General features: G+C 40.1%; 2 protein-coding genes across 4 annotated transcripts in view; one reads left to right on the top strand and one right to left on the bottom strand.

Moving 5' to 3' along the window:
• LOC106954365 (cortexin-1-like) overlaps positions 1 to 6,871 on the top strand; it is a 22,708-nt gene extending 15,837 nt beyond the window's left edge. The window contains exon 2 of the mRNA XM_015043799.1: positions 3,832 to 6,871. Within this exon, the coding sequence (XP_014899285.1) occupies positions 4,797 to 5,201 (405 nt within the window). The 5' untranslated portion in view covers positions 3,832 to 4,796 and the 3' untranslated portion in view covers positions 5,202 to 6,871. The remainder of the gene's footprint in view (positions 1 to 3,831) is intronic.
• Positions 6,872 to 7,633: 762 nt separating this feature from the next.
• Positions 7,634 to 26,318, bottom strand: part of fbn2b (fibrillin 2b) — an 80,407-nt gene continuing 61,722 nt past the window's right edge. For 2 of the 3 annotated variants that reach the window (XM_015043796.1, XM_015043797.1), the window contains 40 exons: positions 26,149 to 26,277; positions 25,927 to 26,052; positions 25,441 to 25,566; positions 25,185 to 25,307; positions 24,955 to 25,080; positions 24,615 to 24,740; positions 23,946 to 24,068; positions 23,665 to 23,787; positions 23,098 to 23,223; positions 22,889 to 23,011; positions 22,438 to 22,560; positions 21,548 to 21,709; positions 21,373 to 21,441; positions 21,151 to 21,276; positions 20,934 to 21,059; positions 20,693 to 20,842; positions 20,510 to 20,581; positions 20,285 to 20,410; positions 19,361 to 19,486; positions 18,472 to 18,597; positions 18,256 to 18,372; positions 17,835 to 17,963; positions 17,618 to 17,737; positions 16,965 to 17,090; positions 16,723 to 16,875; positions 16,566 to 16,631; positions 16,351 to 16,476; positions 15,954 to 16,073; positions 15,749 to 15,871; positions 15,475 to 15,606; positions 14,834 to 14,959; positions 14,384 to 14,590; positions 13,875 to 14,000; positions 13,604 to 13,726; positions 13,274 to 13,390; positions 13,027 to 13,155; positions 12,710 to 12,829; positions 12,155 to 12,386; positions 11,908 to 12,061; positions 7,634 to 11,293 (listed from right to left, as the gene is read on the bottom strand). In XM_015043796.1, the coding sequence (XP_014899282.1) occupies positions 10,916 to 11,293; positions 11,908 to 12,061; positions 12,155 to 12,386; positions 12,710 to 12,829; positions 13,027 to 13,155; positions 13,274 to 13,390; positions 13,604 to 13,726; positions 13,875 to 14,000; positions 14,384 to 14,590; positions 14,834 to 14,959; positions 15,475 to 15,606; positions 15,749 to 15,871; positions 15,954 to 16,073; positions 16,351 to 16,476; positions 16,566 to 16,631; positions 16,723 to 16,875; positions 16,965 to 17,090; positions 17,618 to 17,737; positions 17,835 to 17,963; positions 18,256 to 18,372; positions 18,472 to 18,597; positions 19,361 to 19,486; positions 20,285 to 20,410; positions 20,510 to 20,581; positions 20,693 to 20,842; positions 20,934 to 21,059; positions 21,151 to 21,276; positions 21,373 to 21,441; positions 21,548 to 21,709; positions 22,438 to 22,560; positions 22,889 to 23,011; positions 23,098 to 23,223; positions 23,665 to 23,787; positions 23,946 to 24,068; positions 24,615 to 24,740; positions 24,955 to 25,080; positions 25,185 to 25,307; positions 25,441 to 25,566; positions 25,927 to 26,052; positions 26,149 to 26,277 (5,381 nt within the window). In that variant the 3' untranslated portion in view covers positions 7,634 to 10,915. The remainder of the gene's footprint in view (positions 11,294 to 11,907; positions 12,062 to 12,154; positions 12,387 to 12,709; positions 12,830 to 13,026; positions 13,156 to 13,273; positions 13,391 to 13,603; positions 13,727 to 13,874; positions 14,001 to 14,383; positions 14,591 to 14,833; positions 14,960 to 15,474; positions 15,607 to 15,748; positions 15,872 to 15,953; positions 16,074 to 16,350; positions 16,477 to 16,565; positions 16,632 to 16,722; positions 16,876 to 16,964; positions 17,091 to 17,617; positions 17,738 to 17,834; positions 17,964 to 18,255; positions 18,373 to 18,471; positions 18,598 to 19,360; positions 19,487 to 20,284; positions 20,411 to 20,509; positions 20,582 to 20,692; positions 20,843 to 20,933; positions 21,060 to 21,150; positions 21,277 to 21,372; positions 21,442 to 21,547; positions 21,710 to 22,437; positions 22,561 to 22,888; positions 23,012 to 23,097; positions 23,224 to 23,664; positions 23,788 to 23,945; positions 24,069 to 24,614; positions 24,741 to 24,954; positions 25,081 to 25,184; positions 25,308 to 25,440; positions 25,567 to 25,926; positions 26,053 to 26,148; positions 26,278 to 26,318) is intronic. The other variant, XM_015043798.1, reaches the window with a different exon arrangement.

Below are 26,318 nucleotides of genomic sequence, written 5' to 3'. Positions count from 1 at the left end.
TATATATATATATATATATATATATATATATATATATATAATATATGTGTGTGTGTGTAAGTAAAAGGGCACTGTTTTATAGAATGAGCAATAGAAATCTTAAACCAATTCATTTATTGCGTATGATTCTCACATATAGGGGTTGTTTATTAGTTTATAAATCTTTGCAAACTGTCAATTTCAGGGCAGATTTAGTTTTTACCTCAATTTAAAAAGCAATTGGAAAATCAAATTACCCTTGACGATTGACCCAGCTTTTACAATTTTACAAAATGTATATTACAGTTAATATTTGGCCTAATTTTGAAATTTATTTTTAAATTTCAATGTAAACCAGACATGCATTCTTGTGCTTATATGAAATCGGTAAACATTTGATGTATAGAAATTTTAAACGACAAACATATTCCCTACGCTCTTCAACACATGATCAAAGTGGCCACATGGCTTCGTTCTTTCTTACTCTCAACAGACTGAACACTGTAACATCAGTATCTTGGAGCACAAAAACACCTCATCACCTTTTTCCTTAATATTTCCTTTTCTTTCTGTGTTTTTGCTCAGTATATTGCAATTGCAAAGAACTTCTTAAATGTAATATTTGGTAAGATTTTGTACTTCAGTTGTCAGGCTTTCACTTACTGTATTTTGATAATATATTGGATAGATTGTAAATGGGGTTTACTCAAAATGGATATTTTCAATGCAGTTTCAAATGGTATTGCAATTTTGTGCAGCACAAATGTACACCATCTTTTACCAACAGTCCACAAATGGAAGAGGTTGTGAAGTGAATCAGAAATTGAATTTCGTTTCCAGCGTATGGTGTTTTTTTTTTTTTTTTGTAATGATGCATATTTGATACTAGGACTGCAGGGCTGCTTTTTTATTTTAAGTTTCAACTTTGGCAGGTGAAAATGCAGCACATTTCTGACTGTGTCACTGTGCAGAAATATTGCCTCTAAATCTGAAAATTGAGTTCAAGGTTTATTCTTTCAATAACTGTGTGTCTTCTGCATGCACAGCCAAAGGTATCTTTCCCATAGTTTAATTCTTTGTCATTTCTATTATAAAGAATTTATCTCGCAGGGCTAAAAGCCAGCGTAAATCTGGAACTGGCTGCACAAACGCAGCAGATCTATTTTTTGCTCAAATGCAAAAGTGCACATTCATTCACACAGTGAGTGTCTGCTCCCAGGTGTGTCATCCTGTTGCCAGCCATGCTGGTGCAGAGCGGACCCTGGAGACTCCAGCTGATGAAGTAGCAGACAGGAAACCTTTGAACTGAACACGACACAGAGGCAGGGAGTGAGTGGAGAAGGCATTTTGCCATGGTCACGCAGAGGAGAGTCAGTCCAGACTGTGCCAGTGAACTTTTCCTCTCTCCTCTGAACTGCTGCCCATTCGCCACATGAGCTTCTCCTCGTGCATCTTTAGCTCGTCTGCCAATCTTTTAACATCCATCCTCCTCTGCTTTCCTTCTGCAGGTTCTTTGTACATGATAAAATGCATTTTACATTAACCCCCCGCAACCCCTCCCCACACACACACACACACAGAGTGCTTCCTGTGTTGCATTACATTTGTCTGAACAAATGGCTCAGTCATTCTGTTCGGACCGCTGAGCAGGTGTAAATGGTTTGCATATCACATTCCTTCAATGATTCGAAACCTGGTCCGCTGCAGGTGATGTGATTATACATTATTTATAACACTCCACAACACTTTGTCTTTCCATCCATAATGTTGCCAAATTTACAAAAAAGGGGTCAGTTAAGAACCCAGTGCTCCTCCTTTAACAATACAATGACAAATGAGAGTGAGGTAATGCGGCTTTGTTTATAACCATGCTTTCATTACCGCTAATGTGGTCGTAATGACACCATAATCAGCTTCCTAATTGAGTGTCATTATGGGGAGTGCTGATGCTGTGCTCTCCATGCAGATGGTTAATGTCAGTGTTACTTAAATAGCAAAGAGGCACCATAACCCCACAGTATGATGAAATAATGGAGGAACGACTTCATCTTCTTCTGCTGATGGATCTCATTAAGTCCAATCAGACAGATGTATGAAGCTGATTTAATTGTGAATTTTCATTGGGCTAACTACATTTTAAAAACTGTTGGGCTGAAACAACTCAGTGTGGTGGATCAAGCCTTGGGCTCACAAAGAATACTAGGATTATTTTTCAATTCAAAACTGAGTGAAAGTGACTAATATCTCAACATTAAGGTCTCCACAGAGAGAGATGAAGAGGTATCCTATTATCTGTAATAATAATTCTGATCATTAAAATCTGTAGTATTGATAAGCTAGCGTAAAATATATCAATGCTTTTTAACAAAATCAATCTCATAAACTATCAAAAGATTTTTAATAGGTTCTGAAGAGATGGCATGTGCCTGCATATTTCTCGGATTATGACTTTTTCAGTATCAGGGAAGGAGACTTCACAAGGTGCTGGTCGACCAATCAGAACCAGGTTTAATGTAAGAGACGCATCATGTTAGACAGGGAAAAAATACTCTTCTAAATAAGTCTCCTGATTTAAGAGCTTTTTATATTCAATGTTTCAAATATGGTTTTGTTCTACAAAAGCTGTTTGGCATTGGCTTGGGAATTTGGAGACTTTTACATAGAGATTCCACCCACAAACTGAACCCTACTGCATTTTCCTTACAAATTTGTCAACATTTAAATGGGAATGAGCATGTTTTCCAATATCACAAGCCAAGTAAATTGAGAAGAAGCCCTACTGCAAGAAAGAAATGACAATATACAAATGTTCTTACTCTTGGGCTAAGCTGTGAAGCCTTTTGTTGTCTTTTCCTGAGAGACACATTTGTATAGCTAGTTTCTTATAAATCTTTTTAGTGTGCTAAGTAAACTATGGCTTTGCCTGAAGGATGGAGTGTAAGAAAAATCCTGATCAATCAGACAAACTTTTCAGTTTAATCAGATTTACTGTAAACTATGGCACAAGTAAAGCTAAGATGACTGAATGCTGAAATTTAATCTTTTAAAGCAGGGGTCCCCAAACTTTTTCTTGCGAGGGCCACATGACTGTTCCCTTTTCTGGTCGGGGGCCGGTCTTAGTTTTTCGAGAAAGAAACCTTAGAAAAGTTTTGTTGCCGGGGGGGATTGGATTACTGCCGACGACATATTCGCGTTTGTATATAGATTTTTACCCGGAATGCAAATGGAAAAAGAACCGTGAGCGAAACGGTGACTGGTACTGACTGGTATATATGCCATTGAGGGAAACTAAGTTTCATATCTGCTCAAGAGCCCCCCTGGTGGTTGAAGAAAAATCCACATATATATGAAAAAAAAAACACTGAATGCTCTCTGGTATTGTTCAGGGGGCCGGACCAAATGAGGAGGCAGGCCAGATCCGACCCGCGGGCCGTAGTTTGGGGATCCCGGTTTTAAAGGTTCTTCAACAATACATTTCAATAATAGTGAAGCCATTAATACGCCCGCCCCCCTCCGCTTAAAAATTTGTTCGGTTCTCCTTTGAAATGAAGGACATGTCACAAAATATGGTTTTGAAATTCTTTACAAAGGTAATTTTTGTCACATCACTGTATTTTCTCTGTGCTAAATAAAGACAAGGACTGAGTTTAAATAGCCCTGATTTTCATGAATGTCCAGTGTAGCATGTAGGTAGCATGTTTTGACCCATTGCTTGGTCAAAACTACCCAACCTCTTTCAAATTGGTGTTAACCCAACATTTGGCTTTAAGAGTAGTGTTTTTGTGTGTAATTGTAATGTTTTATTTGTGCGGTTTTGCACAGAATGTAACCAGGAGCTTCTGTTGTTTTTAGGTGTAGAAACCTGGCTCAGCTTCACCTGGAACATCTGATAAGTCCGATAACGCTCCTCTGAGAACTGCTGAGGACACCTGGAACAAGCATTTAAGCGGATTCTGTTTCTCCAAATATTTTCTGCTTCCTGTTGCTTCTCTACTTTAAAAGAAAAGCTGTTTTTTTTTGTTTTTGTTTTTTTTTTCATGAGGAAACCATCCGCAGAGTGGAAGACGACAAAAGAAACTTATTTCTATATATGACTGTACTGACCCACTTTTCATGCTCCAGCTAGCTGGGTAAATAGGAAACTTTGCATTTAGCAGGCGGCATCAGAGAAGGTTATGGGCCGTTTAACATGCAGGGCCATTAATCAAGCGACCTCCAGTTCTAATTAGCTGCCACACACATACGCAAACAGTTGCATCTGGCTGCTGAGGTAGTCTGTTTGTAACGGGACGCAGACAAGCTCTGAAACCGCCGAACCAAGTCAGGCATTGGATGTCCTCCTGCGTTGTGTCGCCTCTCTCAGACAACACTGACCTTGGCGGAGAACAGAGATGTTTGTTTGTTTGTTTGCATTAGCGGAAGAGAGTGCCACGCCCTGTGTGCTATGATTGAGGGTGTAAAAGACACCTGATGGTGGTTGCGTGGCTCTGATAAGCAGAGAGGAAGAATTACTGCCTGAGGCACGGATGCTCAAATAAGAAGCTGGCTGATCATCATCAGACTTTTAGAGTCGCGTCCTCAAATAAGTGACACAAAAAACGTAGCTTGTGCTAATTGCGAAGTGCACACGTGCGTCTGTCTGACACGTTGTCTGAGCAGATTAAAGTCAGACCTTTTGTAGGTCATGTCACTTTGATTTACCTAGCTTTGACAGCATCAAGTGGCCACCGGAAGAAAATGTGTGGCGCAGCAAAAATACCAACACCTTAGACGAATACGTCACATCAGTCCGCCTGTCTGCCAGACATAAAAGTTGCATGCTGACTTCTTCATCACCTCTCATGAACGCCTTCCCCTTCTTCTCCACACTTCAACCCAACACACCTACCATCCAGTCTGTGTGTAAGCCCTGTCTCCGGGCCCCGTGGAGAATGAACGATGCACCCACCCTTGACTATGAGTCGCTGATGTCCCCGGCCAGCTCCTCGCTGCCCAGCAGCCCAGGCAGCGGCGGCAGCAGCCCTCCCCTCGCCTTGGTCGCGGTGGACTCGGAGCAGCGTACCGCCTTGGCCTTCGTAGGCCTCCTCATGCTTTTCTTGGTCTTCCTGCTCGTCAGATGCTTCAGGATCCTGCTGGACCCATACAGCCGCATGCCTGCATCGTCCTGGACTGACCACAAGGAGGGCCTAGAGAGGGGTCAGTTTGATTACGCGCTGGTGTAAGCTACAGATTACATGTTTGTTTGCACACAGATTCTTTTTTTTTTTTTTTTTTTTTAAGTTTTCCTCAGAAAGTGATGATACATGCTGTACTGTTGTAAATGCACTAGCAGACGGGTAGACCTTTTGTTGGTGTAAATTAATGCTGCAGGACTATTTATCTACATCAAGTGTTGCTCAACACAGGATTCACCTTGACAGGCAAGTATGTACCCACTTGCAGATTTATTCTGTTTTTGCTTTATGTTTTCTTGTTGCATTTTAAAATCTGTTTCATAATTGAAAGCATTTAATATCAGACCAGGATAACTTGAAGAAACTTACAAAAGATTTAATTTGTTTAGAGAAAACAAAACCCTCTTATATCTAATCACTACCTTTGCCACCTTTGGCAGCCATGAATCTAATTGAGCGTTTGCAGTAACAGATGTATCTTTATTCTGGCCCATTCTTTGTTGCAGAATTATTTTCATGCAGCCATACTGTACAGTTTTTAAGCATCAATACCTTGTAGTGTAAAATACCCAAGCATTAGGAAAAGCCTTATAGCCTTTTTCAAATTGATAAACTTGAAAACCTCTCCCTGATCTGATCTTGAATTTCTTTCGATTAGGGCCTGATGTGATGTTTTTAGAGATATTTTATCCTACTTCATGTTGGATTATTTGGTGATTTATTGATTCAGCAGGTCTTACAGGAATCACGATTCTGACGTGACTATGAAAATGAGTTCAACTTTAAAGAATTTTAATGAAAATTTTAATACTTATTTTATTGTGACAGTGAAGAAACAAAAACAAATCTGTAAGTTTTTTTTTTCCCACAGTACTGTAGAAACTGGACCTTTAAAAGACAGACAACAGCTGCCTTAACCTGACCTACTGTAACAGTCGTTGACACCATCCAACCACAGCATCACTATTTTTATTTGGTTGTAAACAATATTACTTTACTTCACAAACTCATGCTGCTTTTTTAATTCACTCTGTGCTTAATGCAGACAGTTAAAAGAACTCAGGTATTGGATGGACTCAGAAAAAAAGTTATTCTTAAGCAGACGCCCCTTTAACTAGATCCGGTAGAGTGTCTGGGTTTTCACTTCTAATCCAGGAGCTCATTCAATTACTTTTTACTCGCTGATTTTGAACATTGCTGTGGCTTCACATGTTTTCAAAAATCCATGCAAATAGTTTCCATAAAACCCTGACAGTCTATGCTTAAAGTGTTGTGTCTACACTGAGAAGCCATATTAAAAACAACACACAAAAAACTAGTTTGTTACTGCATGCAGATGGTTATGTTGACGGGTTATGTTCCTGTTTTTTTGTGGCAATGAAGCAAACTCCATCATTTAGGACAAAAATTATTTTTCTAATCTCGACTCAAGTTTTGGAGTCTCCTTTTTTCTATCTTTTTGTCTCCTCCTCCTTACATACCAACTTTTAGACAGAAACTTTCAAGGCCATCATGCAGCCTTGTTTTAAAAGGAGGCAAAACGAGCAGCTTTGCTTTTGGTGAGTGTGTTTTCTGACAGCTGGATTTCTTTTTTAGTGCTGGGTTAAATCGGTGAGATAAGAACTCCTTCTTGCAGAATTAATATGTGCTGATCTGGGCTAGTGAGAAGCTCACAATCCATGTGGGAAATTACATAAAAATAAATTCTACTTAATACATTAAAGTTCTTTGTGCTGCTTTTTCTTTTGTTCCTATTTGCCAGCAGTGGTGCTACCAGACTTTTATGCATAGTGCATTTAATAAATATGAATTTAAAGCAAAAAGCTAAATATACCTAAATGATATACAGCATATAACAAATGTAGATTATCTTTTCAAGTTTTTCATGTTATGTTCCAACTATTAAAAGTGTTCCAATGGGATTTTATGTGATAAATCCACAAAAACCCTCGGAGTAGATTAGCTTTGTATTCAGACCCCCAGAGTCAAATTCTGTTTGCCTGTCTGTGCTTACAGCTGCAAGATTTTATGACGCTTCTCATTTTGCGTATGTGGGTAACGACATCTTTCTATATTTCTCTGTGCAAAATAGCTCAAACTCAATTAGATTTGATGTACATCTGTCAATTTTCAAATCTTGCCATAGACTGACTGGATTTTTTTCTTGTGAAGTCTTTTGCCGTTGAGCTCCTACATTTGTCATCCAAACTTTAGTCAAAGTTTGGATCAAAACATCCCTCCAGAGTACACTACTGAATGTTTTATCTGCAGACTGATGCAGATATTTATCTTTGAGAGATGAACTAAGGAATTTGAGCGTTTGCTGATGATCAATGAGAATGTTTTGAGAAATGCATTTTCCGTACTTTTTTGTAAATGTCAGGGATGATTTGAGGAGTGCACCAAACCTTTAAATACACCCAAATCATTCTGCTGAGGTTTTTGGTTTGATGTGCCATCCTAAAACTTAAATAAATAAGTAAAAATACAACAACAACATTTTATTGCCATAATTGTCACCGGACAAAATTGTACAATGTGAGTCATTTACATTTTTTCACACTGGCTGTAAAAAATCTTTGGTTTCCATCTTCACACAATCATTTAGGATGCTAAAAATCCTCCAACAGGAATGAAAGTTGTTGTAGGTGCAACAGGGTGATTGTCATCAGCTTTGAGTTAAACCCTCTGCCCCCCCCACCCCACCCCGCCCCCTTCCTTCCCTCTACTCAATTCTTTACTAAAAACCTGCAAAAAGGATAACAAAGGCAGTATTCAAGTTTGACTCTGAAGGTGGTTTACAGCCTTTTTAGCAAAGAGGAAAAAAAAAAATACAGATTGACAGTAAAAATACAAAGTATACAAACTTTTTCAGATTAGAAAATGGTTATGTGCTATAAACATTGGCCTACTGTTAGCTGTGGAGAAGTGCAGTAACCCTGAATGCTCAAAGAAAAGGATTATTGTAGCACCAAGTAGATCCCAGCATTGTTTCCAAATATGCCTCATCATCTCTGGCATCCTACAGACAGTGTATGTTTCCCTGTGTGTGAGATTACAGATAAGCATATAGTTTTATTACCTTTTTGTTGATCACCAATATGAGCAGTGATCGACAGATGCATATTTTTACCTTGCTTTTTTTTTTTTTTCCTTGGGCTGTCCTGAAACAGAATGTCACACTCACTTCAATCTTCTTGTTTTGTTTATATTTTTGACTTGACAGTAAAAAAAAAAAAAAAAATCTACTTTTCATTTGAAATATACAATTTAATTTCAACAAGCATGTTTGATAATATGTTTGTCAGACATTTCAAAAGGCAGACGTACACAACAACAAAACGTAGGAAAAAAAAAACTTAGCAGATTCAAGACTGCGCTTACTTTGTACAGCAACATAGATGGCGTAATGTAGCACCTTTTTCTCTTTCAGAGACAAAATAAGTATGATCTGACAGATATTTTTTGTGAGGTTTTGTGTTCGCCGTGTGTGCCCTCCCTCATCTCTAAGTCGCTAATTTACAGTGTTGTGAAAATGTTTTTGCCCCCTTGCAGATTTCTTTTGTTTTTGCTTTTTTTGTGGCACTTAAATGTTTCAGAGAATCAAAGACAGGCTGGAGAAAACATGGATCAAATTTATTCCAAGAGCACGTTAAGGACTCATCCACCTTTTCTTCATAATAGGTCAGCTGTCATGATTTAACCACAAGAAAGGCACTGGGTACGAATGGGTACACAAACCTATAACATCTGCTTCCGTAGGTTAGGGTAGCTCTATGGGTTACATAAAACCTGTTAGTTAAAATTTTGGAACAAAATCATAATGAGATTTTGGTCTGCTCAGTTCTGCCTATTTTGAGGTCCTTTCAGAATGAGCCGTTTTATGGCGTTTTGTCACTTTAAATCCAGTAAGCTGCTGCTGGCCATGCCCCCAACTCAACGTTTACACTTGCATGTAAAAATTGGTGCCAACAGAACACAATTATACATACATGCAGGTTTGAAAAGCATAAGTGGAGCCTCCTGCGCAACCAACAAGAATACAGAAAGTAGTTTTTGAATAGTAAGTCAACAAAACGCTTGTCTTTTCTACCAGCCATTGTACAGCACAAATAGTGGTAAAACCAGCTGACCAAACATGCTGGAGCTCAGCTGGGGTTGCTAGGTAATGATGCAGTGTCCATTGAATGTGACTCAACATTGGGAGGTTTTTGAAAAGGCTCCTTTTCAAGACCCCCCAAAAACCCATTAACTTATTGCCAAAAAACTGCTGGGTATTTTCTTTAAGACAATATTTAGAAACAGTTGAGACCCAAGTGGAAGCCTAAATGTCAAAAATTTTTATTTTTTTATTATAGGTCCCCTTTAATATTTTAGAGAAGGTGAGAAAAATAATATATAAACTGATATACATTTTTGTGTGTATCATGATGTGAATTTAGGATTACATTTCAGAAAAATAAATCACACCAATAGTAATGGCCTGGGACTGTTTTATTGCTTCAGGACCAGAAAGTGTTGCTGTAAATGGTGGAACCATAAATTTTCCCTCTAACTGGGTCAGAAAAAATTATCTGAAAACAAAAGTGAGATACAATATCAACTTGATGATCTGAATCATTGAACCGACAAAAACAGAATACATTTGTAAGGGGACAAAAACATTTCCACAGCAATAAATGTTATAGCTGTCATGTACCTTTGAGATGGCTCCTGTCACGTTGTAAACTAGGCTCAGCCTTCGGTTGTCAAAGAAGTCAGATAAAGTAAGCTTAACTTCAGCTACAGCTCCTGAAGCATTTCAGAAGACTTCCTGCTCAACGACAAAGCTGGCTCTCAGGATGAGAATCGGTACACCTGAAGTGAAGATCGAAACAAATTCAACATGATCTACCTTCTTTAAAAGCCTACGAGCTGCTAAATGGCGTTTCCCTGCTTGTGATGGATGCTGAGGGACGCTAGCACCCTCTTTTGTTTCAAAGTCAGCATCACAGCATGGCGTCCACACTCTGCGAGAGGTACTGAGGTAAGCAAACATGACAGCACACACGCATGTAAACACGCCAATCCCTGCTTAGCTCTCCGCCTGCGGGCACAAGCAACAATCGGTTGCATCAGAGCAGAATGCAGCTTCTTCGTGTCTGCATCTGAGGACTGGTTGTCGCCGAGCTGCAAAGAACAGAGTGCTTTGGACGTAAGAACCTGAAATGCTGTGTATATGTTGCAGTCCTTCGTGGTGATAATCTTTCAAAAACACAAATACATTAAATGGCACACTTGAATATTGAGAGGGGGCAAAATGTGGCAAACCTTTATCCTCGAGTGTTGTGAAAGAATCCTGAGATCAGGTGCTTTCACACGACTCAGAAAACCCCCAAGACATTTTAGCTCAGCCCTTGGAACATTAAGACACTGTGAATGAAACCCCCGTCTAGCCTAAACAGACCCGCTACGGTTTCTGGATGGAGTTGGAGAGGTCCAAGCACAAAAGCATCTCTTTGCCTTCTTCTCCGCTGCTTCTCAGCAGAGAAATGAGTGCTGGGTCAGGTAGAATTATAGTCATGGTACAAATAAAGGAGAAAAACATCAACGTATAACTTGCAGAGTAACAAAGTGGTGGTAGAGGTGGGCTTATTGACTCAGTTTTTCATAGCCCTTAATTCTCCCCCTGTTAGTCTGATGATCCTTTCAGGGGGGGAGGGGGAGTAATTTGATGGTTAGCAAATAAGTCCAGAGAAGGATTGCACACACATACACTGAGCTCAGTGCAGGTGAATGTGGAGCTTGATCCGCAGAGCATCCCCCATTTCCCCCTGTAGGTAGTCATAGTCGTGCTGCTGCTCCAGCTGATGTAGTCTGCGGGGTCCAAACAGAGGCAGGCTGGTGATCTCCAGCCGGTAGGACCCAGGCTGAGGTGGTCTCTTCCCAAGCCGGAGCACGCTCTTTCCGTCCCGGCGCTCCACGAGGCGGAAGTGTTCGTCGGTGTTGCCGTGGGTTATGATGTAACGTACATGATGCTCCAGCGGCTCCAGGGCGGGGAGGAGCTCAAGCAGAGGCTCCTTGTTGAGCAGCGAGGTCAGTGAGAGGTTCATGGGGACGGAGGCCTGGGTGTCCACACTGGCCATGCTCACAACTGGTTCCTACACAAAGGAGAAGAACAACGTGATGACGCAATATCTAAATAAAACAAATTGAAGTTTCTTGTTGCAGAACAACAAAGTGTAAAAGTTCAGGTACGTAAATGCTTTTGCAATGTACCGTATGCACATTGTACGATGTTGACCAAAACAAGTGAACTCTGGTCCACCTACAAATCGAAGTCTAGAGTCGGTAGAAGTGAACACCGGTGTGGTTCGAATGCATATGTGAACGCCAAGCTGACCAAAAGCAGGAAGCCAGCTACATCGTAGGGCATTCTGGGTAAATACAATCAAAACAAACACGAGAGTCTAATGCTACTAAGAAAAATGGTTCATGGTCTTTTACCAAAGACAAAAAGGAAAAGTCATAGAACTGCTAAGACGGGGCTTCATTTTTTGTTCTGTGAAGAAAGAATTTGCGTTCATCTTCCTCTGAGGTTTTTGTGTCGTTCCCCTCAGTTATTTGTGCTGCAGCGCCACCACAGGGGAGGGGGGTCAACAGGCTTCTCAAAGGCTTTGGACTGTTTGACACGGTGCAGTGTCTAAGTGAACTGAACCAGCTGAATAACTATGAAGAGTGAAAATACCCTTAGACACTTTGTGTCACTGCATACCTGATTCAGTTCATTTTCATCGGTACTGCGCCTGTGTCGTCCATTCTTCCCTCCACCGTTGATCTTGCACTCATAGCAAGCTTCAGGAGACAGACTGTCGTCCTCATCACCGTCCACGAGTTGGCCTGGGAAGCCTGAACCTGAAACACAGTGACTGTGGGGAGACAAAAAGAGAAAATCATTTTAATAATCCTCACATCAAACACCAAACATGGTTCACTTATTTGATGGCGATGTAATTCCTCACCCCTGTCCAGCTCTGAAGAAACCTCCAGGACAGCCACACAAGTAGCCTCCGTCAGTGTTGGAGCAGCCGTAGATGCAGGGGTTTGTGCCTGTGCTACATTCATTCACATCTTGGCAGCCGCCAGCGTTCTGCTCAAAGTCAAAACCAGAAGGACAGACGCACTTGAAGCTGCCCAGGGTGTTGTAGCAGGAAGCGGAGCCACAAACAGTCCCGCTCTGACACTCGTTTTCATCTGCAGAAAGAGAAACCTACTCATTCTGATGATGATGATGATGATGATGCACACACAACACATGCAATGATCCGTCCTAGACATCAAACATTTTTTCGTACTTTTAGCAATACTATTTTCTGAACTTCTCCACCAAGCTAAACATGACAGCAGTTTAATACAATCCCTAAACTTTTATCCAGTTATCATTTTTATCCAGTTACAAGAATCATAAAGATTTCTGAAGTATTTCAAAAAATGTCTCCCTTCTGAAACGGTCCTAGTGGGTGATGACCCTCAATCAGGCCAAATGAACAGACAGATTTGAGGACACACCGACTCACCCACACATTGGTTCCACTGGTAGTGCTGCACGTATCCCTGAGGACAGCCACAGCGGTAACCTCCCAGCATGTTCTGACAGCCATGCTGACAGCGATGGTTATTGCTACACTCATCCACGTCTAAGGAAAGGGGGAAATTAATTTCTTTCAATCACTTACTTCACAAACATCAGCAGTAATGCCAACATTAGGACAACTATCAAAGATGGATGGAAGTCTGAAGGAACGATTCATTAAAAACCCTTACATTTTAAAAAGCTTAACAATATATGGAACCCAACAGGACCTGGATGTGTGAACATATTCTGTCTGCTCACCTTCACACTCTATGCCAGTGCTATCCAGGGAGAAACCTTTAGAGCATTCGCAGTTGAAGCTACCAGGAGTGTTTACACAGGAAGCTCGAGAACCACAAACACTGTTTTGGGCTGTGCACTCATTGTTGTCTGCAAACAAACAAACAAAAACAACATGTTTTCCAGCTGTAAATTATTTGCTTCAGCGTCAAATAATTAGCACATGAGTCACAGAGCCTGAGGTTCGACTACTTGCAACTGAACTCACCGATGCAGGCGGTCTGATGCTGAGTGAAGCCAGATGGACACTTGCAGTTGAAGCCTCCGATGGTGTTAACACAGAGGAACTGGCAGTTGTGCTGCTTTGTTGAGCACTCATCCAGATCTTAATGCAAAAAAAAAGCAAGCCATGCAAACTAATTTAGCTTAAAACATGCAACGCTGTTGAAAATAAGCATAAACAAGCAATACGTAACTTTGAAGCTAGTTGCTGTGTGAATATATTTGCAAAATTACATATTATTCCAAAAGTAAATATCAATCATCATGTATCTGCAAAGGCTAAGCTGGCTTAAGCACAGCTAAAGAGTTCTGACACCTTTGCAGGTCTTTCCATCTGGTTGGAGGCTGTATCCTCTGGGACAGGAGCACAGGTAGCTGCCTTCAGTGTTTTTACACAGGAAGTTACAGGGTTTCGGAGACAAGGAGCATTCATCCACATCTGCAATATGCAGCAAAGTGACATGAAGTAGAAGAAAGGTGAGTCAAGATGCCAACACAAATCTTCACAGTTAAAACCAGTGAAAGATTTGAATGTTTTCAAAGTTAGAAAAAAAATTGGATGGAAATAAAGCAAAGATCAGCCTTACCGACGCAGGAAGTGCTGGTGAAGTCAGCTTTGTACCCTACATTACAGTGGCAGCGGAAGGATCCTATAGAGTTGATGCACTGACCGTTCTTGCACAGATCTGGCAACACCTGGCATTCATTGATATCTGTAACAATAAAGTTTTACTTTATATTGATGTGCACAGACTGCTATTGCTTGCAACAGACTTTCACAAGTCCATTTTTTTTAAGTCAAGTCCAGGTCCAGTTGGTTCTACAGTGTACAAATACACACAACACTTTTCAAATGTTTAGTTTTAAGAGTTTTTTGTTGTTGTTTTTTTTGTTTTTTTTAAATGATGTGCAATATTCCTTCCACTACCAAACTGTCTGGAACTGTCTTATAAAACACATAAAATACTTAGACGTTAATTGCTGTGTGAATACATTCACAAATCACATGAAAATTAAAACATTATTACAATCTTTGTTTTAATTTTCCTGTTTCAAAGTAGCACATTGTGGGTGCAGATTATAGTTTGCTACTCACCTCTACCATCTGTGGTGTATCCAGGTCCAAGAGGGCACATCTTCTTGTATTGCACAGTGCCAGGCAGAGGACACAACTCGCACTGTGACCCCCAGCCTCGACCCGCGTTGCAGCAGCACTCAGACTTAGTCACAGTGTTCCTGTTGGTTGACGATTGCTGGCACATAGTCTGCAGGACTTCTGTGAAACAGAAGCCCTTTCTGTTGTCTAATGGAAAAGAGAAGAAGTGTTTTTATATCTGAATGCTTTCTTGGATTTAGGATCACCCACAGTTTTGTGTTCAAGGACACAAAACTGTGGGGAAGTTGGAAAAGTTGTTGAGGTCATAAAGAAAAAGCAAAAATGTTATTTTATTACAAAAAGGAGGTTATGCTGACAGAAATTTAATGACAGACGCAAAGAAAGACTAATTAGTGTCAATCGAGAGACAACCGGCGGAATAGGTCTTACCAATGCATTCGGTTCCAGTTGAGCTCGCCTCAAAGCCGTCGTTACACTCGCAGCGGTAGCTTCCCACCGTGTTGATGCAGCGACCGTTCTTGCAGATTCCAGGTTTGGCACGACATTCGTTCAAGTCTGCAGCAGAACAAACAGGTGAAGGAATAAAAAAGTCTGAAGAAAAGGGAGAATTCTGTTGCAACAAAGTTGCTGCAATATGGCAGGATGAATAAATTATAGCATATATGGAGGGATGAAAACAGATGGATGAATGGCTGGGTGGATAGACATGGATGGAAAAGTAGCTAGATGGACATTCATGACGACAGACATCTGTTATTCTGAGTCATACTTAATCAAGACAACCTAGAGAATGTGCATACATCTTTTGCTTTTAAGTCAGTGATTAACAAAAATGTTGCCTGAAAAGGCCAACTAAAGACCTCAAGTCTTCATGTAGTCAAGCATAAACAAGCTGTGAGTAGATTTTATACACCACTTACATAAAAAGAGCCCAAATAGGAGCTACTTACTTTTAGTAAATTAAATATTCTCATTTTCCATCCCTATCCTGATTTCGAAAATGCTTAAATAAAATCTCATAATTTTCCAGAGGAATCCTGTAAACTATAACCTGGCACATTTCTACTGACCCATGCATCCCTCTCCATCTGGTCGCCGCTGCATGCCAGGAGGGCAGATACACATGAAGGTTCCAATCAGGTTCTTGCAGGTCATGCCTTTAGAGTCGCAGTCATCTAGTCCCTCCGAACACTCATCCTGATCTGTTTAGGGTTAAAAAAATAAATAAATAAGGCAACTGGTTAAAAACACGGTTGTAAAATACTATTACTCATATTTATACAAAAACCAGAACAGAGGAGAAGAGGTAAAAGTGAGAGTGTTATCTCTGGTCTGCCATCTCACCTCTGCACATGCGCTGGTCATCTCGCAGCACGTAGCCGGCAGGACACATGCACTCGTAGGACCCAAATGTGTTGACACAACGGAAAGCACAAAGGAGGGGATTCTGGGAGCACTCGTTAATGTCTTGAGCCAAGCAGAGGGACAGAGAGTCATTACTAAGGGGTGATGTCCATAAAATAAGTATTCTTGGATGTGATCCACTGACCTTCACAAGTCATCATGGATCCCGGTTCAAAGCCCTCCTGGCACGAACACTCAAAGCCTCCCACTACATTGGTGCAGGTTCCGTTTCCACAAGGGTTCCCAATGGAGCATTCATCCGTGTCTGAAGAAACCGAATCACAGGAGCAAACACACAAAGTATTAATATATAAAAATGTATAATAATGTATAATGGATGTTGATTTTATGACCATTAGTAAGCACCCCAAAACTCTACATCGATCACACACACATGCACATAAATCCACAGTCTAAGTCAAGCAAAATTCAGTGATAATAGTGACTTTAGAGATTAAATCTGTTAGCTAGAAACATTTAACACCATAGCTCTGTCCTGGTCTTGTTCTATAAACTGAACATCCATCTATAAGTCATCTCACCAACACAGTTGACTCCAGTGTAATCCAGGTTGTATCCGAAGGGGCATTCGCATCGGAAAGAGCCATCTGTGTTGATGCATATTCCATTCTTGCAAATTCCAGGATTATCCAGACACTCGTTCATATCTGCACACAGTCAGAACAAGCTAGCTCATTTAAACAAATCTGTAATTTTCTTTTTTTTCAGGACATCAGATCACAGTTGCAGCACTAACCCTCTCGAGTGTCACCCGGTCCAGGCAGAGCTCCAAGGCCGTAGGGGCATAGAGTGTTGAAAGCAGCTGTCGAAGTGTCAACAAAATGTCAATGTTTTATGGTTGACATTGTGTACAGACGTATGTGTGAAAAGGTGAGTATGTGTGTGTTACACACCATCGGTTTCTCGTGGGCACAGCTCACAGGGAATCCCCCAGCCCTCTCCAGGCATTTTGCTGCAGCAGCACTTGGCCTTAGTGGTGTTGAATGCTTTAGGGACTGTGCATTTGCCCCCCTCAAACTTGGTGAAACAGAAGCTCTCTCTGGTGTCTACCATAAAACGTAAAGCGGTTTTAACAGGAAGCACAAAATGTAAATATTGCTACACTTCTGAACTTCAGCATTGCGGTAACTCTTACCGTAGCAACGCCGTTTGTTGTCAGAGAGTACGAAGCCCGGCTGGCAGGAGCACTGGAAGCTGCCTGGGGTGTTGGTGCAGGTGCCGAACTGGCAGATGTTGGGCTCTACTTCACATTCATTAATATCTAGTAAGATGGTGTGCAAAAGAAAAAAAATAGAAAAAGGTGTTAGTCAAGACTTCAGCCATTTAAGTAATAGCACATAACTAATTTATAGCTGCACTTTACTGACAAAAAGAGACCTTGCAGTCTCTCAGCCACAGGAATTTGCAAATGCACAAATGGACTACCATATATGGCTGATGTATCAATAAACTGAAAGTGTTCATTTTTTTCCATACAGAAAACTGGTAGTTTTTTGGGGTGGGCAGGGCGAAGTTGCCAAAAAAGATCTTACTATTAGATATTTTATAAATAAATGTGAGGTGGGTTGGTGGAAACACAAAAAAGACACTGTTGTATAAAAGCAGAAGTGCAGAGTAGTGGGACAGACATTATCTCCAGACATCTTCACTGCTGTAACACAGTTATATATATCCACACGAGTAAAACATGGACTGACTGTGTTGTTAAAAAGTTTTTTTGTTTTTTTTTACTGAATATGTCATGGTGTGTGTCAACAATCATGATGTATTGAAGTTTTTTCCTCTTACCTAAACACTGGTCATTTTGCACCTCGTAACCTGGAGGGCAAATACATCTGAAAGATCCATCCAGGTTCTGGCAGGTTCCCGGAGAGCATGTTCCAGGCAGACTAATACACTCATTGATATCTGGGGGGAAAATCATTTTAAAAGCATAATTTTACATCCAGTGTGACTTTTAGTGGATTACATTTATCTCACACATCTACTAGAACTTGTGACTTACCAATGCAATTCTTTCCATCGGGGGTGTTTTCGTAACCCTCATGGCATAGACATTGAAAGGAACCAAGCCCGTTGATGCATTGTCCATTCCTGCACACTTGGCCCTGCAGAGCAAAGCACTCGTCTATGTCTGTAAAGAAAATGTTAGAGTGATTAGGAAAAACAGTGAAAAATCTTGACAAAAATAACCAAATGACAAAAGTAAGCTAAATTAGTTTTCTCGTGGCTATACCACACGCACAAAAATAGAAAGAAAGCTGCATATTCAGCTAAATGTTATGCTGACACAGCTTATTTTATTAAAATATAGACGTATAAAATGTAATCAACATGACAGTAGCTGAATCCCTGAAACACTTTGACATTTAAAGTACACAGCTTGCTGTTGGTGTTTTTGAAGCAGAACAGTGAACAGTTCCTACCCATGCAGTCATTGTTATGTGTGAGCTCAAATCCAGGGAAGCAGAGGCAGTTGTAGGATCCCACCGTGTTTTTACAGGTACCATTGCCGCACGGCTGCCTTTCACATTCGTCAATGTCTGAAGCACACGCATAAAAAACCCCCCACATGATTTCATTTGTGAGAAGCTAACATACAGCATTTTTATGTATCAGAAAGTTTTAGACTGTACCCTTACCCATGCACATGGTTTGATCAGCAGTGGCCTTGAAGCCATTGTGGCAGAGACAGCGATAACTGCCCTGAGTGTCGATGCACTGCCCATGGCTGCACGCGTTAGGAATCTCCTGGCACTCATTGCGATCTGCAAATAAATATATTTGATTTTTTTTTTCCCTCCATAATTAAGCATGAACTTACAATCTAGGGATGAAAGTTTAACTAATAAAGTATTAATGTCAGAATGGACTCAAGCACAAGAACTAATGAAATACATTGAGAAAAGTGAAGCATTTAATCTTAACTTGCAGTAATATGTATTATACCATTATAATAACCTTATGTGTTGATTCCTTATTGGTCTGAATTATCCATCAGCCTTCTCTTGACGTCATAATGAGATATCTGATTTCTTTAACGTCTGGTCTTTAAATGTTTAAGTTGTCTAGAAAACATTTTTTCCAGGCTTTTGGGGTGATATAGCACTACTCTCCACCCTGGCTTGTCTAAAAACATGTTACTTTTTTCCCTCACTTACAAAATCGACAAATTCAGCAGTTGGTCAGAAAGAGGTAAAAAAAAAAAAAAAACATCCAGGAACTAAAGGAGTATATCCAGTTATATTTGTAATGGTACGCAAAATAAAATAAGAACATAATTCTTTGAAAAAAAGAATATTTTACATGTTGAAAACACTACATTTATAAGTATTTGTAGAAATATGTGTTGCTTTTCAAAATAAAAGCAGTTACATCTTGTGATTTATTTTGTTTAACCTTTATTTATTAATTTTTTTTTTTTTTGAGTAAATACTGTGATACTGTTTTTACAGAGGGATTACCATACGATGCAAATTTAATACCAGCCCGTCCCTGCTGGTAATCTGTGAAGGTAAAACATGAGCTCACCCAGACAGGCCCCGCTGGGGGACAGTTTGAAGCCCTGGGAGCACTCGCAGCGGTAGCTGCCTGGGATGTTGATGCAGTTTGCGTTGCGCTGGCACAGGTTGTCCCCGCTGTTACACTCATCAATATCTGTGATGGAAATAGAAAATAACAAGCTATAGACATCGATCACCAGCTCCATAACTCATCAGATTTGGCTCTGAGACTGCGTACGACAGGACAAAAAAGCCATTATGGAGTTGTAGAGTTCAGGAAGATACTCCCAGGTTCTGATTGATGACTTTGCCGGACACAGTTGCCTTTACAAGAACATAATTCATGATAACTGAAGCAGAAATTAACCGGGAGGCTTGTGAACGTACCTCACTGCCAGTGAGTAAGAGAGATGTGCATGCTTTAACTGAGCATGCATGTCCTGGTATGACTTCATTTATCACTGATTTATTTAACCAGCACTTCTAGTAGTAAGTTCTTTGTGATATGGAGTGCATTGGTGCATGCATTATGTGTCTGTTCTGTCAAAACAGAACAGACACATAATGCATGCATACAAGGCCAATATAGTTTTGACAGCAATTTGTAAAAAAAAAAAAAATCTGTAATATCAAATTTTTTATGGCATCTGTGTGCAACTAATCAATACAATATGTATCACTTAGTGAATGGAATTACTAAAATGATCTATTCTGAATTTGAATGCGTTTTCTATTAATGAACATTACTTTAACATTAAATTATATGTTTTTTTTTCTTTCTTTTTTTTAAAGACTTAGTCAAAAACGTAGCCTTTACAAAAGCACTACAGGGAAGAAACTTTTAGTTTTAAAATGCTTTTTAAAGAAATTGTCTGGTTATTTCCATGTCGTCCCCAGGAAAATTCATAATGCAGCAGATAGAAGAATAAAAGATATTTGAGCTGAGACTAACCTTCACAAATCAGTAGTATGTTGTTGTAGCTGAAGCCCATTGGACATTCGCAGCGGAAGCTTCCAATCTGGTTGATGCACACTCCGTTAGCACAAATACCCGGGATTTCTCTGCACTCATCAATATCTGTGACAATAAAGCACAGTTACAAAATAGCATCAACAAGCTTTGAAAGTGATCATTTGAAATTGATTGACAACCGCTGCTGGATTCACCATGACCTACCAACTGGTTTGCCGGTGTGGATGTCGATGATGAAGCCAGGAGAGAGGTTACCGCACAGCGTCCGGTACGCATCTGGACGAATCAGCACAGAGGAGACTCAGTGGCAGTGATGAAACATGTCAGTGAGCGTTTTGTTCTATAAGTCTACTTAATGCATTGTTCTGGGTTTTTGTTGCGGCTCACTGGTGGCAGGAGTAGGACACGGCTCGCACGGCTTGTTCCAGGCTTTGCCCACATTGTAGGCGCAGCAGCACATCTTCTTGGTCATGTTGAACGACAGCTCATTCTCACACGTGTCATTGAAGTTGCGGTAGCAAACACTTTTCCTCATGTCTGCATTACAAGGCAGAAATGAGAACTTTCCAATACGCTACAAAACTGTTTGCAGTAAATGTATTTATTTGAGGGAGCCTCTACCACTCACCCATGCAGTTGTTTCCTCCATTGACCTGCATGTATTCAGGGGGGCACACACAAGTGTAGTTCCCCAATGTATTGTAGCAAGTTCCAGGCCCACAGATCCCAAAATGAGTAGTGCATTCATCAATGTCTGGAAAAAAAAAAAAAAAATCTAAATAAATGAAATTCATTCAACTGCATTCACTTTGTAATGTCTTCACCATTAAAGGAGGAGCAGATACCTTCACAGATGCGCGTCTCTTCGTTCAGGTAGTAGCCTGGCGGACACTCACACTGGAAGCTACCAAATGTGTTAATGCAGTTCCCACCCTGGCAGAGACCCGGTAACTCCATGCACTCGTCAATGTCTTAAAGATTAGGCAAATAGAGAAATGAGTCTTTGTCACGTTATTCCTTTTCTGTTAACATGTATCATCTAAAAAGGAGAAAGCAGTATGCTCTACCTTCCAGAAGAACGGTGATGGGGTTCGGTCTGAAACCCTCTCCTCCTGGACAGAGAGTCTTGTATTCGGCTACAGGGAAATAATAAACAGTCAACCACTGTGATTTAAAAACAAAACAAAACAAAACAAATCATTACAGGGCAAATGAGTGGATTTTGGTTCCGAGGATGCATACAGGAGTTGGATGTTGGGCAAAGTTCACAAGGGTTTCCCCAAGCTCTTCCATCGGAGCAGCAGCAGGACGCTCGTGTAACACCCACACCGATCTCCACACTGCAGGAGATTCCTCCGTCACCCCGAGGAAGGATGTCCAAGAAACAGTTACCGACACGGGTATCTGACAGGAGTAAACAGCACTGTTAAGCCTAAATAAATCATAGAAGTATTTAAACACCAAACAGTACAGATTCTGAATTTCTCCAAGTTTTATCGTATGTAGTTATGAGACGCGGCATTTTGTGTGTGAGGTGGAAACTATAGAGCAAGTAGCTGACTCCTCCCCCAGCTTTAAAAGTAAGGAAATATTATGTTTTTGCACCCCTGATTTTAACTTAAAATATACAATTGCACCCCTGAAGAAATATTAAAGACATGGAAATAATTGTTGCCATTTCATGGCAGCTCCTGAGAGCTTCCTCCTTCTGCCACTAGGTGGCATGCTTTAAACTTGTTACCTACAGGAAGATCTCAACATGCAATGAAATGTCACCGTCAACACTTTAGGTACTTAATGTGTCCTATATTAACCAACTAATAAATCTATTAACTTGTTGCATCAGGTTAGCCTGTGCACACAGCTGATTTGATGATGTGTGCAATGTGAAAAACGTTTAGTTGGTTAATTAATTTAAACATTGGAGTGCTACTTAAATTGTTCTTGTGTCATTTATTTATTAAAACACTTTTTATTTTCATTTTTGAGTAAACATAATTTGGAGCTTGGGATGAATTGACACAGTTTCTGTGCTGGTATGAAGTTCATTCATCTATTTCATCATATCCAAGATTGCACTTGGAGGACTATCTTGAAATCTTCTTATTGCAGATAAGCTGAATGTGACTCACCCACGCAGCCCACGCCAGTGGGGTTGAGTGTAAAATCAGGTGGACAGTTACACATGTAGCTCCCTGGTATGTTCACACAGAGTCCGTTGAGGCAGTTCACATGGACAGCACACTCGTTGATGTCTGGAAGACACACAAAAAAACACTCGTTTTTGAACAAACGCCAAACTTAAATGTTTGCACGGGAAGTATAACAGTTTTATATTTTTGGCAATTGTCTTTATAAAAAAATCTTGCCACACAAACTAATAATTCAGAGAATTTTGTTCTGCTCAGCAGTTTGTAACAATAAAATCAGCAACTTATCAAGTTTACTGAGTTAGATGGTAGATTGTTTCTTTATTGTTTATCACTCATTTTGTTGGACTTGGTTATAAACGCCATGTGGTCAATTTGAAAAATAGAACATGAAGCCTTGTATTATTTATTTAAACTTCAGCGTGACAGTTACCAGTGCAGTTTCCTCCACTGCGGTCCAGTTCGTAGCCATCGTCACAAACACAGCGGAACATGCCTGGCAGGTTCTCACAGGTTCCAAACACACAGATGTTCTGGAAATTACACTCATCGATATCTGCAGGGAACATACCAAAGACAAGGTTATTATGCTACACTACTTGAATGGAAAAGTAATGCAGTCTCCCAGAATCAGTGCTGCACCTTTGCAGGCCTTGCTGTCCTCCGTGGGCGTGAAGCCCATCTCGCACTCGCAGCGGTAGCCTCCAGGAGCGTTCAGACACTGCCCGTTCTCACACAGGTTGACGTTGTCTGCGCATTCATCCATGTCTGCAATAAAGCAAAGAAATGCATTATTAAACAATGCCAAGCTAGACTTGAATGAAATAAAATCTCACACTTAAACAAAAGGAATAATTTAGAAAAGACAGCCTTTATTTTTCAATCAACAACTGATGCCTTTGGTTCTTACATTCAAGATATTTGCAGTGTTATTTTTGGCTCAAGACAGTTTATTGTTTATTGTGTTTTTTTTATTTATTTTATTTTATTTTTTTAAATTATTTGCAATATGCCTAGATATTTCTTCGCTAGCAAGGTCTGAGAAGTAGTAGGTGCACTATTCACATTATTAAACCGCATTTAGATTATCGGTCTTTTTCTAAAAAGTTTGCGTTCTCTTTATTGAAAGTCAAACTTTCATTTCAAGTACAGACTATTTGACCAAACCTGCTCTCAAGTGAGCATCCAACATCAGAGTAGTTTTCTTACCTGAGCACGAAAAGCCGTCTCCATTAAAGCCTTCTTTGCACGTACACCTATATGACCCTGGTGTGTTGACGCAATCTGCATTAAGGTGGCAACTGTGGTCCTCTGAGGCACATTCATCATAATCTGGAAACAAAAGATTATCATGTCACCATAGTCTTGGCAATAAATTACAGCTCCAGACAAAATTAGGTAATTACATTGAATTTAAATCGATTTAAATATTGGGAAATAGTAATCCACAACTTCAGTATTTACAGAGTCAATCTGAGTAATCGACTCACCCACACACTTGATGCCGTCTCCCACCCAGCCGTCTCTACAGCGACACTTAAAGCTCCCCGGCACGTTAATGCAAGCAGCGTGCATGTCACAGTTGTGGGCTCCAATCTCACATTCATCAATATCTGAAGAGAAATAAACAGCAGCAATACCCAACAGTTATACTGTTTATGTTATGTGAACTGAAAAAAATAACTACCACAAGAACTATCATCAGTAAAAAAAAGTGGTTCTGAATTTGTTGAAAGCATCCAGGAAAAAAAAAAAACTCCCACACAAATGCAGTGCATTGTTAACCAGGAAAGGAGAGAATATACTTTGTTAGATTCTGATAAATTGAACAGTTTTGAATTTTCATTTCTAAAAAAAAAAAAAAGCATCACAAAGAAAATAGAACAGTTTTAAATGGCAATAAGGAGCCTTGGCCGCAGAACGATATCTTAAAAATTATTTCTGTCCTTTTGATAACAATTTATATTTATTGTAAATAATGCATTACTAAAATGGAAATTTTCCTCACCATCTACCACAACTTGTTACTTATTTCTTGATTGCATTCTCGAGCTACATATATAATTTTCTAAAAATGTAGAACTGAAAAATTTGAATAAATGGTTGACCTATTTAAACACTTGGCGCAGACCTCCACTGATGTGTTTGTGTGTGTGTACCTGTGCAGCCTGTGGATCCCTTCTTGACAAAGTATCCCAGCTGACAGTGGCAGATGAACGAGCCTTTGGTGTTCTCACAGTCACCGTGGAGACAGATGTTTGGGTTCAAATCACATTCGTTCACATCTGGGCAGACAGGGATGGACAGAGACCGGTTACACAAGCAGAGTTTTCTCGACGGAGCTCAGAGTGATTTAAAGTGAGACTGACAGAGAAAGTCCCACAGAAAACAAAACAGAGTCATAACATGTCTGAACCTAAGCACAAGTCAGGGAGAAAATAAATAATCCGTCAGCCAAAAATAAAATGATAAAAGAACCTTGAAGAATTTTTCTCTTACCGATGCAGGTCCTCATGTCCATGGAAGCCATAAATCCATCAAAACACAGACAACGATATTCCCCAGGAATATTGGTGCACTGGCCTCCATCACAGACCTCTGGAGTCTCTTCACACTCATCAATATCTATCAAACAGCAGGAACAGTTTTTTTTTTTGTTTTTTTTAAATGGCAAAAGTAAACACGCACATTTCCTAGAGTACAGTAAAGCATATCCAGCGTTTTAATACCTGAACAAGTCCTGAGGTCAGGCATCAGAGCATAGCCCTCACTGCAGCTACACTCATAGCTGCCCTCAGAGTTGGTACAGTGAGTCTCACAACCTCCGTTCATGATGGTGCACTCGTCAATATCTGGAGAAGAGGTCGTCGTCGTTACACATTGGACGGACATGCACAGTCTCAGTGAAAACAGAAAACTTAAAGTCGAATGGATTTCAACTTCTATCAAAATGTTATTCAATATCAGAACAAATTTTCCACGTACCGACGCAGCCCTGTCTGTCAGGTGTGGCCTGGTACCCGGTGTTACAGGAGCACTGGTAGGTCCCGGGCATGTTGACACACTGTCCGTTTCTGCACAAGTTGTCACTCAGCTGGCATTCATTCATATCTAAATCAAGGTAAAAATAAAAGAAATTACATAATACATTCTGAAATACAGGAATGTATTGATTATTTTGCAATGAACTCATTTGACTTTCATGGATGGATACACATGTATATGCAGGTGCACAATAAAACATAAAAGATATCACTACAAATTCATTTAAACAATTAATTCAGCTCAAAAAGGGAAACTAATCTATTCTGGAGATTTATTACACAAGTAATATATTGCAAGATCTATTTTAATAATTAAGGCTTGCAACTAATGAAGGCTAACGTTTTTTATTTCTCTAAACAGTAGATCATCATATAGAAAAATATTTCTAATACTGGAATGTTATATTATGACTGTAGTCATCACTACCTTCGCAGACAGATGCATCGTTGCTGAGCACATATCCTGCAGGACATTCACACTCAAAACTTCCCTCTGTGTTCATGCAGGTTCCTCCGTGGCACAGCAAGGGGTTTCTCTCGCATTCATCAATGTCTGTCATTAATTAGAAAACCATAAGATAATTTAAAAACTTACCAAATGAGTGTTAAGAATGAGCTCATGCAACATTTTTCTGTAGTTCAAGCTTACCCATGCAGTTTTTCATCATCATGAAGCCACTTTCGTAGCCTTCGAAGCATTCACACTCGAAGCTGCCGGGTGTGTTGACGCACGTGCCGTGGCCACAGAGGTCAGGGGAGATTCGGCACTCATCGATGTCTGAAACAAAGGTACACAGAAAAAAAAAGGAAACAGTTTGT

This window comes from Poecilia latipinna, unplaced genomic scaffold, assembly GCF_001443285.1.
Source record: "Poecilia latipinna isolate Pla-1442-1.1 unplaced genomic scaffold, P_latipinna-1.0 Scaffold649, whole genome shotgun sequence".
Lineage (NCBI taxonomy): Eukaryota > Metazoa > Chordata > Actinopteri > Cyprinodontiformes > Poeciliidae > Poecilia > Poecilia latipinna.
The sequence above is the reverse complement of the archived record's forward strand: the minus strand, read 5'-3'. Positions and strand labels throughout refer to the sequence as shown.